The sequence below is a fragment of the Plutella xylostella genome, chromosome 7 (assembly GCF_932276165.1).
Source record: "Plutella xylostella chromosome 7, ilPluXylo3.1, whole genome shotgun sequence".
NCBI classification, from domain to species: domain Eukaryota; kingdom Metazoa; phylum Arthropoda; class Insecta; order Lepidoptera; family Plutellidae; genus Plutella; species Plutella xylostella.
Window position 1 is genome coordinate 5,979,688 of NC_063987.1, and position 15,452 is coordinate 5,995,139.

Below are 15,452 nucleotides of genomic sequence, written 5' to 3' on the forward strand. Positions count from 1 at the left end.
CCTATTCTATATTACAGTATGTAGTAAGTAAGTAGAAAGAATAGAATCTCATCCTTGTTAATGTCTTTCGCAGCTTATTAGTAAAGTAATTGGGGTGGAGTGTTAGGCGGCCACGCTCGGAACAAAAACTAACTTATTTATAAGTATAATTATGTATAGTGCCACAAACTTATCTGTTCCGGTGACAGCTCACGTAAATGTGTAATATTTCTTCATTCTATAAGATTTTAAGTTTGCCAGTAGTGGTAATTCACTCTTGTGGTTTCAGTAAACTCATCTAATCTATATCAATACATAATTCATTAGTAAATAATGAGATATGGATCAATTTAGTTCGCTCTCACCGGAACAGATAAGTTTGTCGCACTATAAGGGCCTATCGTAGGTAAAACTTCCTCGAATGTCATGAATATTATAGGATATAGCGGGTAACATTGGAAGTATAGAGAGTTTATGCCATTTTCTATCGCTCAAAATAATATTACATAAGTTCCGAATTGAATTCGGTGCTTATCTATTGATATTGTATAAGTATTGTATTCTTCTGTGAATGCAACAAACCATACTTTATACACGACTATCACAAAGTAAAGAGTAGGTACTCGAAGTAACGAAGTAGAGGCATTATCATAACAAAGACAACTTTAAAAATCTTTTATCACATTTATTTCTTAGAGTAATTCACATATCTAACATTATTTACAAAAGGGCGGTGCGTTTAGGGTCGGTCTCCTTCTTCTGACCTTATTAGCGGGTAGTACTGGTGACGCCTGAGTGGTTGCCGTTGTTGGGGGACCTGGACTGTCTCGAGAGAGGACCGGGACTGCGCCGCCTGAGAGCCGAGCGAGCCCACCGGCACCGGGGTCACGGAGTACCCGGCAGCTACCAGGGCAGCAAACTCTTCAGGAGTATACGCCTTGTTGTTCTTAGGCGGCGGCAGTTGCGCGCGCCTCTCGTCCAAGCTCTGCCCGTGCTGCTCGAGGTTCACGTGCTCGACCTTCTCTCCTTGATGAGCTCTCTGCGGCTGTTGAGTCCCTTCCACCTGCTCCTCTATCCTCACGCTGTGCTGGTGAGCCACCTTCTTAGGTACCAAGTTCTTGCTCACGTAGATGGACGAGTGAGGAGGTTTGGACGTCTGTTGCTCGGCCAGCTGTTCCACGAACTTTTCCATGTTCAAGGAGTATTGAGGAATTTCGTAACGGAGCTGAGGCTGACGGGGCTCGGACGGCCTCTGGGCGAGGGATCTCAGGTAGTACTGGTCATTGGCAAACTGTTGGTGCTGTGGCCTCTGGACAACGGTCAGGCCCTCAGGGTAGTTCTGGTCGTAGATTTTAACAGTGCGCGGCTTTTCGGATTCAGGGTAACGCTTCAGGTAAGTGACAGGCCTGTCAATGCTGGATGCGGGGATTCTGGCCTGTTCTTTGTGTGCTTGTTGAGGAACGGCCGTGGCTTGAGGACGGGCCTCGATGTATCGGAACTGCTTCTGGGCCACTTCTTGCAGCGGCTGCTGTTGTGGCTGTGAGACGTACTGGGGCACGAATCGGTATGTCAACTGGGTGCGAGGTTGTTGCAGCTTGGGGGCAGCGACTACCTTGAGTCCTTGATTCTGGTGGCCTTGAAGTTGATGAGTTTCAGGCTGACTGTAGAAGGCAAACTGAGGAACTGAAGACGTTGGTTGTATGGCTTGCGGCTGTGGAATGGTGACGTATCGGAGGGTTTGCGTGGGTTTGGCTTGAGGCTGCGGGTGCAGGAACCTGTACTGGGGCTGGGCATTCAGCTGGGGCTGAGGCAGCTTCACGTGCTGTTGGACGTTGTTTGTGGTTTCGATCAGGTACTGCTGGGGAGCCGTCGCGGACTGAGGTGGGTTGACGTGCACTTTCGCTCGGAGTTTCGGCGACTGTGGCTTCTTAGTCGGCTGCACTTTAGTGATGTATCGGTCAATCTGAAAAGAAAAGCACATAAATAATGGTAAGTTTTTTTTAATAGATTTATTATGATATGGAAAAGGTGGGGTCAAATGATTATATAGTCAGATTAGTCCTCAGTCACTGTCTGCCTTGTAAAGTTGATAATATATCACTTAAGCTGGACCTTTTCATGGACCTAGCATACATGCATTCCAATAGTAAGTCGGTTAAATTTCACTATATCTACCTGCTGGTATTGAGGGGCAACACTGGCGACGGGTTGCGCGGGGGCTTGCGTCAGGTAAGCAGCAGTCTTCGAATCCTGGCCTTGTCCGAGGAACGCCAGCAGCTCGTCATCGAAGGATGTGACAGCATTGTGATTGTGGCTGGCTCCAGAGTCACTGACAGACAGAGCCGCGCCCACTGATGCCTCCCCGCCGTTCACTGAGGACGAAGGCCTCACGATCACCGTGTGGGAAGCGGGCTGGAAAAAGACGGTACCTGATTACTACAACATAATATTTTTGTTTACGAGTGCGTCTGGATTCTAAAGGACGATTGAATTTGACAAAGGTAAGTAATACAGCACAATAATTCTAAGATTTAAATCTATAGCATATTCAATTTCTATAAATTAGGCAATCCTATTGTTATCACGGAGAACACAAATAATGGAGATTGACTTCTAGCTTTGTTTTTATAATAAGTCATAACCGAGGATATTGAGAAGTACTGATCCTAAGCACACTACTATATAGGTAAGTATTGTAACAGTAGAACCTACCTTACACCACATAACACTAAAACAACAACTAGGATTCCATAATCCCATGTAACACCTAAGTATAGGACAGGTACACTAAACCCTTGTGTAAAACAAAGGAATGTAACTCTAATTAGTGTCATCATAACTCCTCAGCCACTTCCTCACACGGCACCCTATCTGGCTCAGTAATCAGCTCCTTACGAAATAAAGTTATGTAAAAAAATGTGGGCCTAATTACAGCTTAGATTTAGGCTAGGTGATAGTAGCACAATATAAGTCATGACATAATTATCTAGCGAATCGCACTCGAGTTCTGTAATCTTTAAGTTATAAAAGCGTAGCAATAACTTTACTATCCTCGTTAACACGATGAAAAACCCAATGGTGTGTAGATAGAGAAAGTAAGGAAGTACAATTGTAGTTTATTAGATTTATCAATCAGTTTAAATGTGTTTCTGAATGTATCCTTAAGTGCGTAGATATATTACTAACTATATATTCATATATAGCCTAATAAGATTCTTCTTAATAAGTTCTGCTTCTTAGCCCCGAAAAATTTAACATTATATTTAAAAAAACTCGACTATAGGTATGTATATAGCATACAAGTTTACCGCATGGTGCGGTTTCTTGCGATACACAAGCGATACGTGACAAAGGTTTAGCGTCGCGCTGACTCACATCGCGCGGCTTCGAGAGCGAGTGCGACGGACAACTTTTGTCACGTCATGAAGTTCACGTCTTGCGCCCCATGCTAGGCCTTCTAATATCCCCTTTAATTACAGTCACGAGCATACCTGTCTAGCCTGCTGCGGATCCACATAGTAGAACTGCGGCACCAGCCCTTGCTTCTCCTGCTGGTAGAACTGCTGCCCCTGCTTCTCCTGCTGGTACTGCTGGCTCTTCTCCTGCTGGTAATACTGCTGCAGATGCTGAAGCTGCGCCGCGCTCACCAGCGCCGGGGCTTTCCTCTCCTGCTGCAGCTCTAACAACTCCTGGCCTGTGAGAGAGATGACTTGGCCGGGGCGGTACTGCTCGTGGCTGTGGGGAGAGAAGTGGTTTGTAGACTCGTAATGCACTAGCAATGAATAAGTCCCGGTGACATATGGAACGGCAATGGCAGATGGAACTTTTTCGTTGCTCGCAGTTTTGTTTTGTGTGCGATAATCCTTTCGGTATAGGTACTAGATGGGGTGATCATGTGAACCTGACTGCTACGCTGAAGGTCCCGGGTTTGATTTTGTTTGTACTCCGGTCTTGGGTGTTCAATGTTTGTGTCGATTGATGTCCATGTCCATCAACAAACAGCTGGGGCATGTATTCATACAGCACCAATGCCTCTGACTAGGCTTGATGACCCATGACCTAACGTGCCAACCGAATAGGTAATACGAGTATAACTTAAATAATAGTAGGTAATTAATAATTATGAATATTTACTTGGATGCCGATGCTACTCTGTCTTCCTCCTGAGATTCTTCAACTGGGGCCACCTGTTCCTGTAATTAACAGATAAACTAGCATTAGCATCACTCTCATCAGCATTAAAACATTTTATACTTAGGTAAGTATAATGTTATGAAATCGGAAACGGGACTTTACAGGTCAGCCTAGGTAGTAAATTTAACATATTGCGGTAGGTTAAACAAGTGTACGTGACAAGCGATAAACACCGTACTGTAATAGTGAGAAACATGGAGATTTCGTCTTTTTCCGGCAAGATATTTTACTTACTATATTTATAAGTTGATCAAAATTCAAAAACTCATGACCATGAACGATATAATTCTATAGATACTAAACTAAACTTAGGTATAATTATAATTAAATTAAAGTTAAATAAAACGTGACATATTTTATAATTTATTCATTTTTTTTACCTCAGTAAGGGTTATTTCTCTATTCTATTTTATTCTATTCTCTGTGGGGGTGTAAGTACCTGCACCTGGCTCTCTCGAGTGAAACCTTTGTGCATATCCCCAAGGTCTAAACAGCCTTCCTAAGCTTGGACCATTTCCCACCACGCTGCCGCTGTTCCACTGCGGGTTGGTGGGTTAAATCTAGATATGCAGGTTTTCTCACGATGTTTTCCTTCAGATTCAGATTTATTTATTTGCTAGAAACATGGGTACAATAATTAGGTTCAGGGTCTTACATTAATAAATAGTGTCAGGCAAGTCTCACCGATTGTTCGGTATGCAAATTATAAGTACTTACAAACATATAAAACATAATATTTTCATAAAATTAGATTAAATAGGCAGGTAGGCAGGCCTTCACCGTAAGAGCGATGGTATACAACTATACATTGTACATAAGTTAAAATAACTCATTGGTACATTCATTAGTTATTTCCCTAGCTGGGCAGATATAAAATGTGTATTTCCGATGTTTGTGTTTTTATACAAGTAATGTTATGCCACAACCAGTTAAAACGGTCAAGCTTATGTACATATACAATACAATACAATACAATAAAATCCTCTTTATTTGCACCAAAAAAACAGAATCAATACAAAATAAAACTTAAAAATAACATAACAACAGTACAAAAAGGCGGCCTTATTGCTTATAGCAATCTCTACCAGACAACCTTTGGATGGAAGAGATAATGAGCGAAACATATTTTATTTCTATTTAAAATACGAATTACCTTTCCTCTTCAAACTTTAGCAGTGCCTATTTTAACTTCACTCTAAAAACAGCATCCATATTCATGTTTGTATAATATCATTAAACTTAACTTTATATGAGAAAAGTTTGATTTATTTCATCCCACACAGTACCTAATTTTGTTTCTCCTATTTAAACTATTTTAAAAATAGATTATGTTGCGTCAACACACATGTATCTACAGATTTATAGTGCCTGTACGTAAGTAGGTTGTGTCTAAACTTTTTAAAGATCTTGCATTTTTGTTCCTGTCCACCCAAGTTTTTCTTCTTACATAATACGGCTACGACTACATACTACTATAAACTCCTTTCTACCAAACCTTCTACTTCTTTCAAATGCCAACTGTTAGGTACCGATAACACCAAATACCTAGCAATGTTTTCTTAAACCACATAAGATCTCTATCTAGGTCTATATATCTTGAGCGACTTCGTTAGTCGTTATTTATGTGCACATTTAAGATATAAGATTGCATGTAAAATAGATAATTATGCAATCTTCATCGTTACCCAAGAGTATCTAAATGATCTTTGAGGACTTACCTGTACTTACCTTATCTTTGTGATAGTACCTAACTACAAATCGAAATAAAATATCACCATAGAAGAAAATACTTATCATAATACACATCTAAGTGCTTTAAGTACTGTTGCTGCAATCTCGCATGTTTTTTTAAGTATTGATACCTAAATAAAAGCTTATAAAAGGCAACTTATTAACGCCTTATGAAGCTTTCAAGTTCAAAGAGTATTTCCCATTGCTCTTGAACTTTGGAACACACAAAAATTGAAAAATAACATATGCCACAAAAATTGGATAAAACTCAGACTTAATACAATGTGTACTCATAAAATACACTCACGAGCAATCTCCAGTTCCACCTGCCATTGACATTCTATCATCATCACGACCCATTACGTCCCCACTGCTGGGGCACGGGTCTCCTTCCAATGAAGGAAGGGTTTTAGGCCTAGTCCACCACGCTGGCCTAGTGCGGGGTGGTGGACCCCAACACAAGCAAGCTTGTGCTGAGAGAGTTGTCGGGTAAGTGGGCAACCCGACTGTCAGATGTTTTCAAGCCGCCCGAAGGCCTCTTACTAGGCTTAACGACTGCTACCGAAGCAGCAACCGGGACCCACGGCTTAACGTGCCGTCCGAAGCACGGAAGCGTCCAGAAAAGCACCACTTGAAATTGGTCACCCATCCAATGGCTGACCGTGTCAGTTGTTGCTTAACCTCAGCGATCAGTTACGATCACTGAGGCCCGCTCGACTACGGACATTCTATACTTAATTATATTTATGTCACTGGATTTTTTTCAGTGCTCGTGAATGCTAATAATCAAATGCATATATTATGTATAATGTATTTTTTCTTACTTGTCGTAGATTTTGAGCAATCTTGGAGTGTTTTTATTTGAATTAATTTAAAAGCTAAGTTATAAAATAAAACATAATGACAAATGAAATACTTACAAGCAGAAATGTTTGAATTCGTAATTAAACCATTTATTTTGGCCGTAGTTTATATTTTGTTTAATAGTATTTTAATTAAAAAGACACACAAGTAAAGATTGTTTACCTTTTACGCCAAATAAGAATGAATACAGTATAACTGTCATTTAAAAAGAACCGAAAACCTACTTAGGTATACAAGAGGGCAACATCTGTTTGCAAAACAAGATATATGGGCCCTATGGTTCGTCACAAAGTTCCCGAGTGCCGCGTAATTTCTCGGTTGAACAGACTAAAAGGGACAGCGGCAGCGGCGGCGGTTGGGGGCGGGTGAACAGACCGGAATTCACATTATTTGCTGTATTTCCTTTAGCTTTCATGTTCAAAACTTTGTATTTTAAGCAGCTTTTATACTTAAATTCAGTATTTTTACTAACCTACTGTAAGTATTGTATAGTGTGAACAAAAAATATAGCATTTTATTGGAACGAACTTTGCATAAGTTACGGAAAATAATTTACCAACCATAAGCTATATAGCTATCAATAAATACCTGAATGAAAAACCTAATTACCCGACCAACACCGTTGCACTCCCTAATATTTCTGTCTCATAGTGCCCATGAATCAATGAATTTTGTTGCTGTTATGTTATGCTTTTTTCCATCTTGAGAGCATGGGATCCATTTTTAAGCATAACTTGCAGAGTCTTAAATGTATACATTTCCAAAAAGATGTTTAGAATGAGTCACCCTCATTCGGCTAGTATCCCACTTTTGCAACACCGAGTATTGTAGGTATATCACGCTACTCTGGTAAATTAATCTGATTTATGGATAGAGGCTGTCAGCCTACTCCTACATTACGATCACGAATATTGCGATCAAGGACACAATATTATATACCTACCTGTTACTTTGTATTAGACGAAGCAATATCCATGCTAATATTGTAGACGGAAACGTATTTCTGTTTCCTTCCCTTCGTTGATGACGAATCACTGCGACGCGAGTACGCGACGGTCATATTTTTGATAGAAATAAATTTAATAATAGTGTGATCAACATAGGGTTCATATACTACTTAATACCAAAAAAACTATGTAAAAGCAGTTTTGAAAACATCTAATGTTGACTATTTCCGTCTAAAATTGCACCTACTTATAAATGCTCCAAATAGTGACGTGCACGAACGAGTGCGCTAAATAACCGTTATTATTATCGTTGTAACGTTCGAAGCTGTCTTCGCACGTTGCGACACCGCACACTCTGCTACCCGCTTGACAGTGGAGACGTATTATTAACTGTTGCATCCGTTGTCGCAACTACTTTTAGAACCGAGACACTTGTACATGCAATTAGGATTTCCCGTGTCTTACACGATTTTAACTGCCATTTTCAAACGCTTATTGGACTTTTAAGCATTTATTGGTTTTTAATTATATGTGTTTAGCGATCGATAGCGTGATGGTTTGCACAAGTAGTTTATTGATTGTTCGCAAACTTTGTACTTACCTACATTAGAAACTCATGAATTTTTACGGTCATCTACAAATTAATTTTAAAAACAAAATACGGTCGGTCGTTGCCGAATAAAATGCAACTACCATCTATGTAGATACTGGAACATAGGTGCTACGCTTTAAAATTTGTTTACCGTTGATAAACATTACGGAAAAACGCTTGTATAAAATTCTGGTGGACTTTAAAAGCACTAGCCAATCCAAAATGAATGCGCAAAGATCATTCTGCAAAAATAAGCCAATTCGATTGGTAGTCCTTAAATCAAAATGGCGCCGGTCCCAACGCGGCACCGTATTATTATCAGTTGCAGGGTAATTGTCGCCACAGATGGCAACCAGTTGTTACAGTGGCGCTCCGAAGCTGCTATTAGAAGCTGCGATGTGCAATCCACGGATGCGGTCTGTCAAAGGAAATACGATCGATGTCTTTGGTTGCGCCAATATGGCACATCCTTATTTAGTTTTATGATTCTTGCATTTTATTAAGTAGTTACCTATTTATTGAACAGCATTGAGTGTACAAAGGTGGATTTAACGCAAGATAAGATCAAAATATAGAGAAAATTATTAAAACATTTTGATCTATTATCGAAATATCTAAACAGAAAAAAAAACGAAATAATGTTATTTTGATAAGTTACTACCTAACTACTTTTGTGTACTAGCTCGGTGAGTGACCACTGATCCTCATCTTACAGGTTTTTACCAAGTTTGAGTATCAGGGGACACAGTATTGATGCATATTGCTTACAGCCTAAATCTATGCTTGTTAACTTTGATTTTTGTACTTAAGTTTAAGCTTGGCTATGAAATAAATTATTATTTATTTATTTATTATTTCTTTAATAAATACTACTATTACTTTATGATCACGTGGTTTGGTAATCCGCAACCCTGTATTATGTAATTTTAACCGATAAATTTTATTGCAATAACAATTAGGTAACTATAACAATTAATTGAACAATACTTAGCGAGCAATCTATACCTAATCATAGCAATCGGACATGTATTTAATAGAGGAAATAAAATTAGTCAACACTTAACGACTGCAAAGCATAGTCTCCTTTACTTTCGCTATAAAATGCTTATTGTATTAAAAGCATACTTTGGTTCACAGAAGATGACAAATAATCGTTTCACTGAAATCGTAAATCACTGCCTGAAAATTAACAATATCTGCACGAGAGAATGATACAGTGGATGTTTGCTTCTAGGCCAATATACAGTTTTCAGAAAAAATAAGCCAAGTGCTGCTTAAGTACATTAAAAAATGGAAAAATTACTTTAGAAAATTGGTCAAGTTACGTGAACTGTACTAAATGTTGCGATTACATACTTTGACGTCGAATAATGTTTGCTCGTTAAAGTGTAGAAAAGTTATCGCATGCAAATTAAATGTAGAACAACAATGAGGAATTAATAGCCAGCCGAGTACTTAGCTAGTTTATGTAATGTAGTACCTAGTGGGATATTTAAAATGTAACAATGGTCAGTATTTTTTTAGTTGGTCCGTAACTATTGAGACAGGCAGGTAGAACCGATTTTTCCGTTTACGCTAATTTTCAAAGGTCTTAAAAAAGTTGTTCATAATTTTTCTCTGAGTCACCCTTTCGGCTCTATTGCAACACCCTGTAGATCAAGATGTATAAATTGTTCGTGTGGATGACGTCACTAACCGTTTCAACCTTTGGTTTGCGGAACCCTGATAACCATAGTAATCTGGAGTAACCTACAGCCAACACCATGCAAAATTATTCTCTATTTAATGTTACTGGCAAATGTAAGTGGTTCTGTGTTTTGTAATGCGGATGTATAATGTATCTGCAGTTTAGAAAGGTATGTTCCATTGTAGTTCGGTCATTGGGTATTATTATAATGGCAACAAATGTGCTTTAATTTTATTACAACTTACAAGTAGACACCGATCAGGGGCAATCTTTTCTTTACGAAATACGAAGTTTCGGAGAGCTGTCGTTAGAGGTTGTAGGTTGGCTGGTAGAAAATGCTTTAAGCATTAAGTCCACCTTTTGTACATAAATAAATAAATAGAGCGCGATATTATAATATCGGTACGTCTATATACCTCGTTTCAGCAAAGATGATTCCTGTGACGTTTCGTTTGGAGATATCCCATAATAATTAATTTCTATAGATCTATTGTAGGACTAAGTCGTATCCAATGATATGTAATTAATTGACACACATTTCTGTGTAATTTGGAAAATTGTGAACTGTCACAGTTATCTTAGCTGAAACGAGGTATAATGTAACGAGATAGAGACTAGATTGCAGCGTACCAAAATATAGACTTACAAAACATACATAGGTAGGTACTTACTAACTGTTTTAGTTTTGTAATGTAATTCTTTTCCCGTATTTTACTTAACGTCCCGAATGTATAGGTAGCCTTAGGGACCTACTTACAACATTGTTACTATATTAAGCTAGTTCCAAGTCTAATCGTTTTCAATGCAACAAGATCTCAGAACACAAACCAATTTGTCGACATTTAATAAATAGGACCTAGGTATAGGTTATATAAGGAGCTGTTACTAATGTTTAGGTCTCTAAGTGACCAGAGCGTGACTGTTTGTAGGGCAATGGAGTGAAAGGGCCTTGTCCACAATCTGTTGCTGAGATCCTTCCCAATGTAGGTACCTACTGTAGTACCTAGTGTGTGTAAACCACTTATCTGTATGCATTCTATGTTATGGGATTGAAATACTTATTACAAATAGGGTATGATTTAAGTGAATAAATTTTCTCAAGTAACTCTTTCTCAAAACTTTGGCTAAGAAGAGTGGGTTAACATTATCTATGATCCAAAAATTCAATGAAAATCGATTCAACCATTTGAGGGCTACGCTTCTGCAGACATTTACACACATACACGATAAACTTACAACACCCCCCTTTTCCATAAATGTAAACAAATTACAAACTGCAAAAACTAAACTATAATGATTATCTGCGCTCTATGTCTAGTGTCTATGGGTGAAGCGGCAGTCTGTGTTGCAAACACATCTCAGTGACATGATTGATTACTCTATCCACTTAGTGCCACAATCTTATCTGTTCCGGTGGTCAAAATGTGCAACTAACGAGACGTCATTGTCAAACTTCATTTCATACTCTGTGCGTTATTTGAGTTGTCAATTTCTGCGAAGAGGCTGACGCTACGTTATTTAATTTGTTTTGTGATTTTCTGGGTGAAATAATGCCAAAAGCGCTGTAATGTGATGCAAGAAAAGTAGTACTATATATATTGGCTTTTATGCAGGAAGAATAACATATTCAGGCGCCTTTAATTCCGTTTGAAAAATTGGAAGAACGAGTTGCAGCGGCTACAGGTTAGTGTTGCCAAATATGACGAATAATTTTACCCATATACTCCATGTAATTTTATTAAATATTTTCCCGAGAGCGGAGAGGCCCGTGCCCCAGCAGTGGGGACGGGATGGGTCGTGAATAGTCGTGATACTCGTGATGAAAAGTATATAATCTTTATTTTTCTTTGATTACAGGTGTGAGGATATGACATGATACTTTAAATCTTATGCAGTATACCAAGAAGAATTTCTCGCATCTGCAGCGATTTTAGACGAAATAATGATGATTTATGACATGTCATTGTTTTCCCAACCTATCAAGAGTTGGCAGAAAGAAATTGCTTTTTGGCAATTAGCCTTTGGAAGGAGACCCGTGCCCCAGCAGTGGGGACGTGATGGGTCGTGATGATGATGATGATGATGATGAATTAACCTTTGCACACTGTCTGAATTTCTTTTAATTGTATGCTCTTATTTACTTTAAAAATGTTAAATAATGTGTTCAAAAATAATAATTAATAGTTTTTTTAAGTCGTATCTCGTTATTCCCAGGACCCACATACTATATTACCTATACCATTGTAATCTAGATTTAATGTCCTATATCAGAACATAATCAGAACTAATTTTATTTCTGTTCGCCGTAAACAAATTTTCCATACAACAAATGTCGTTTGATATATTATATCCTCTTTCATTTACTATCGACCCTATATTTTGATTTATCTATACTTATGAATGTACTTACCTAATTATAACAATAGGTAATAGCAGAAATGCATTGTCGTTTAAACCAGAAATAGGCAAAATTTAATCGATGGCATCACTGGATTCGATCACAGCGAAGTCGCCACCGGAACAGATAAGATTGTGGCACTATCAATACGTTCTCGTTTAGAGCAAGTAAGACGTTTATTTCAAACATTTTCTGCTTCAGTGATCGATGGGTATTCGCTACTGTTGCAACTTGATCACACAGCAGTTATAACGCTTATTGGATATAAGTTATTTAGCATCAAATGGGAACACCAATTAGTATAAAAAACCTGTAAATTAGATTATATGTATACGGGAGTTTAAAAGTATGAAAAGGGGAACTCACCCACCGAATAATAATTAGTAACTAGACTAAGCTCGTTTTAACTTTTGTTGTACGACTTCCAATATTTTGTTTGTGGCTTTGCACGGACGAAGGAATGAATAGTTAAACAACATGCTGCCGCTAGATGCGACACGCTAGAGCATAGAAGAACAAGTTAGTACTCGGTACCACCCACTAAATTTCTTGCTAAGCTCAAAATAGTAATAAAAAAATCATTGCACAAAATCACCTCTATTCTCGTGTTCAATACGGGACCTGTAATTGGCGACGTGAGTAAAGGGACTCACGAATATGTAGCTACTCACAATAATTGAATTAGGTCTAATGGCCGTCCATTAGGCCGACTGAGCTTCGAGATGCGATAGGAAGTAGCTTTGTGAGGCTAAAATGTTTCTATTGAGTATTTAGTTATCATAATAATCACGTATGCACTTTGTGTGCCGTTATTAGATACTAAATATGCGGTTTCGACTTAGATTCCCGTTTGCCTCAGGGACAAAATAGTCAAACTGGGTGGAATAATAGCTCAAATACTGAAAAAAAAACTGTTTTTTTTTATGTTTATTTACTTAAAGGGTTTAGTTTATCTAGTGTTAACATTTGAAGAGGTAAGATTGTTTTCATATAAAAAACACAACCTTTACTTACTATCAAAAGCTAAGAAATACCTTGAATAGATTTGACATTTTAATCCTTATTAATCGATTTTACAGCTTTAGAAATTACAGCCAAGTAAGTGAGGAGTCCCTGCTATTAGAGCGTAAGTACGTTTTATGGATTAATATGTCTGATGCAACGTTAATGACTGACCTATCACAACATAATTGTAACATTATAGGCTGTTTACATTCGACCTTTCCGGTAAATCTATAAATCATAGGTGCAGGTTACGTCCGTCGGTCGTTCGGTAAGCATAAATTGTATTCAATGGGTACCTGCCTACCGATTAAGGTGCCAGATTGTACTAATATAGTTACATGTGGAAGCTGTAATGATTGGCCGGTACTCGTATTTACCAAGATGACATAAAAATTACTGTCTAATGAGCTATTGAGAGTAAAGAAACAAAACACGCATTATACACTCACGGGCAATGAAAAGGTTCCACTCGGAAAAACACCAAATTACTCCTAAACCGAAAAGGCTAGCTTAATGACGCCTTCTGCAACATTGAAGTACATTTATCAGAGAATCAGGATATTACCAACTAAAAACGGTAATATTTTGTTCAAATTTTGAATTAAAATTTGTTTGAAATCATTTGGGTTGTTTGGTGTCGGAATTTTGTGAGTGGAACTTTTTCATTGCCCGTGATTGTTATATAATGAAGTTAAATTTCAACAGTCAAATATTCAAATACAGAGAATGAAATGTAAATCTACACAAAGTTTTATACGATAAATACATAAAAGATTTGATTAAGAACAATAATTTTGTGAATAAGATAGTCAATAACTCATGCCAAAAGCCTTAACCAGTGTAAGCAAAAATTAAAACGTCACTTTCCTTTTGTTATGAGAGAAACACGTTTCAAGGAAAGTAATTTATTTAGATAAATTTATACGCATAGTAGATTTTCGTTTTTATGTAGCGTCGTCGTAGCAATAAAAACCATTTACTATTACTGCTGTTAAGCAAAACATTACGTTAATACAGCTAGTAAATCTGTAATGTATGTTTTTTTTGCATTACCGCATAGCGTCGATCGATAGTAAGTGGCACTTGACAAATCGTGTGGTATGGTGATTAAGGTGCCATTTTAAAGTGTATCAACAGTATAATTTATTGTGCTATTATAATGCTACACATTTATACAGGTGACGGGTAATAACAGGGTGTTGTAAAAGGTTAAATGTGAATTTAAACATCTATCTAATCTGGGTGTAGGCTGCACACAATTTATGCAGCACGGCTTTTGTGTTAGGACCATAGAACAACGCGGACTCAGGCGACCATTCATACTCAATGGTTAGGACCGATATTATTAACTCTGTCATTTTGGACTTTCTATACAATATCCTATAAACAAAAGGCATGTAGGTATATTTGTATAAATATAATACGTGTGTTTATATGGTTTGTATTTATTCTGCGCATTTTTTGTTATTTTAAAATCTGATTTCCTATATTTGGAAATACCTACGAGATAGAGTCTTCAGAGAAACTTCGTGTAACTTACATAAAATAACCAGGATAACATAAAACTAGCATAATCGGAATTCATAGGTATCTTAAAAGCTTTTATAAGACTTAAAACTTATTATAAGTAACATTAAAAGTATCTCCAGTAGGATTTAAGGATCAAAATTATTAATCAAATTAGTTAATCATTGATTAAGTATAGGGCTAACCTGCTGTTTCCTGGCGCTCCTGTAGACGTAGTGTGTCTGAGCGGTGTCCTCCTGCGTCTGTCGTTTGTCCTTGTTCAGCGCGGGGTCGGCCGCATCTTCCTTCTTTGTCTCTTCGGCGGCGTAGGCGCACGCTAGTACAGCTGAAAAGAAAAGAAAATATTTTTAGTTTAAAAAACTAATGAACTAATGAATGAACTACTTTTTAATTTTTTATTCGAGGAAACATATTAATACTGCCGGAAAAATCTTAGTTGTGAAGTTTTCGTGATTTCAGTTTTAGTTTACACATAGTTGAGTAGGTATGTGCGGGATTTTTCATTAAAAAAACTTTTAAGTTTTTATG

At 37.8% G+C, this 15,452-nt stretch overlaps 1 protein-coding gene across 1 annotated transcript in view; it reads right to left on the minus strand.

Annotated features, from left to right (window-relative positions):
• Positions 1-649: 649 nt before the first annotated feature.
• The window catches only part of LOC105390918 (transcription factor SPT20 homolog), a 66,795-nt gene continuing 51,992 nt past the window's right edge, over positions 650-15,452 (minus strand). Inside the window, exons 2-6 of the mRNA XM_048622041.1 lie at positions 15,110-15,249; positions 4,114-4,172; positions 3,471-3,714; positions 2,155-2,391; positions 650-1,942 (exon numbers count right to left, since the gene is read on the minus strand). Coding sequence (XP_048477998.1) covers positions 719-1,942; positions 2,155-2,391; positions 3,471-3,714; positions 4,114-4,172; positions 15,110-15,249 — 1,904 coding nt within the window. The 3' untranslated portion in view covers positions 650-718. The remainder of the gene's footprint in view (positions 1,943-2,154; positions 2,392-3,470; positions 3,715-4,113; positions 4,173-15,109; positions 15,250-15,452) is intronic.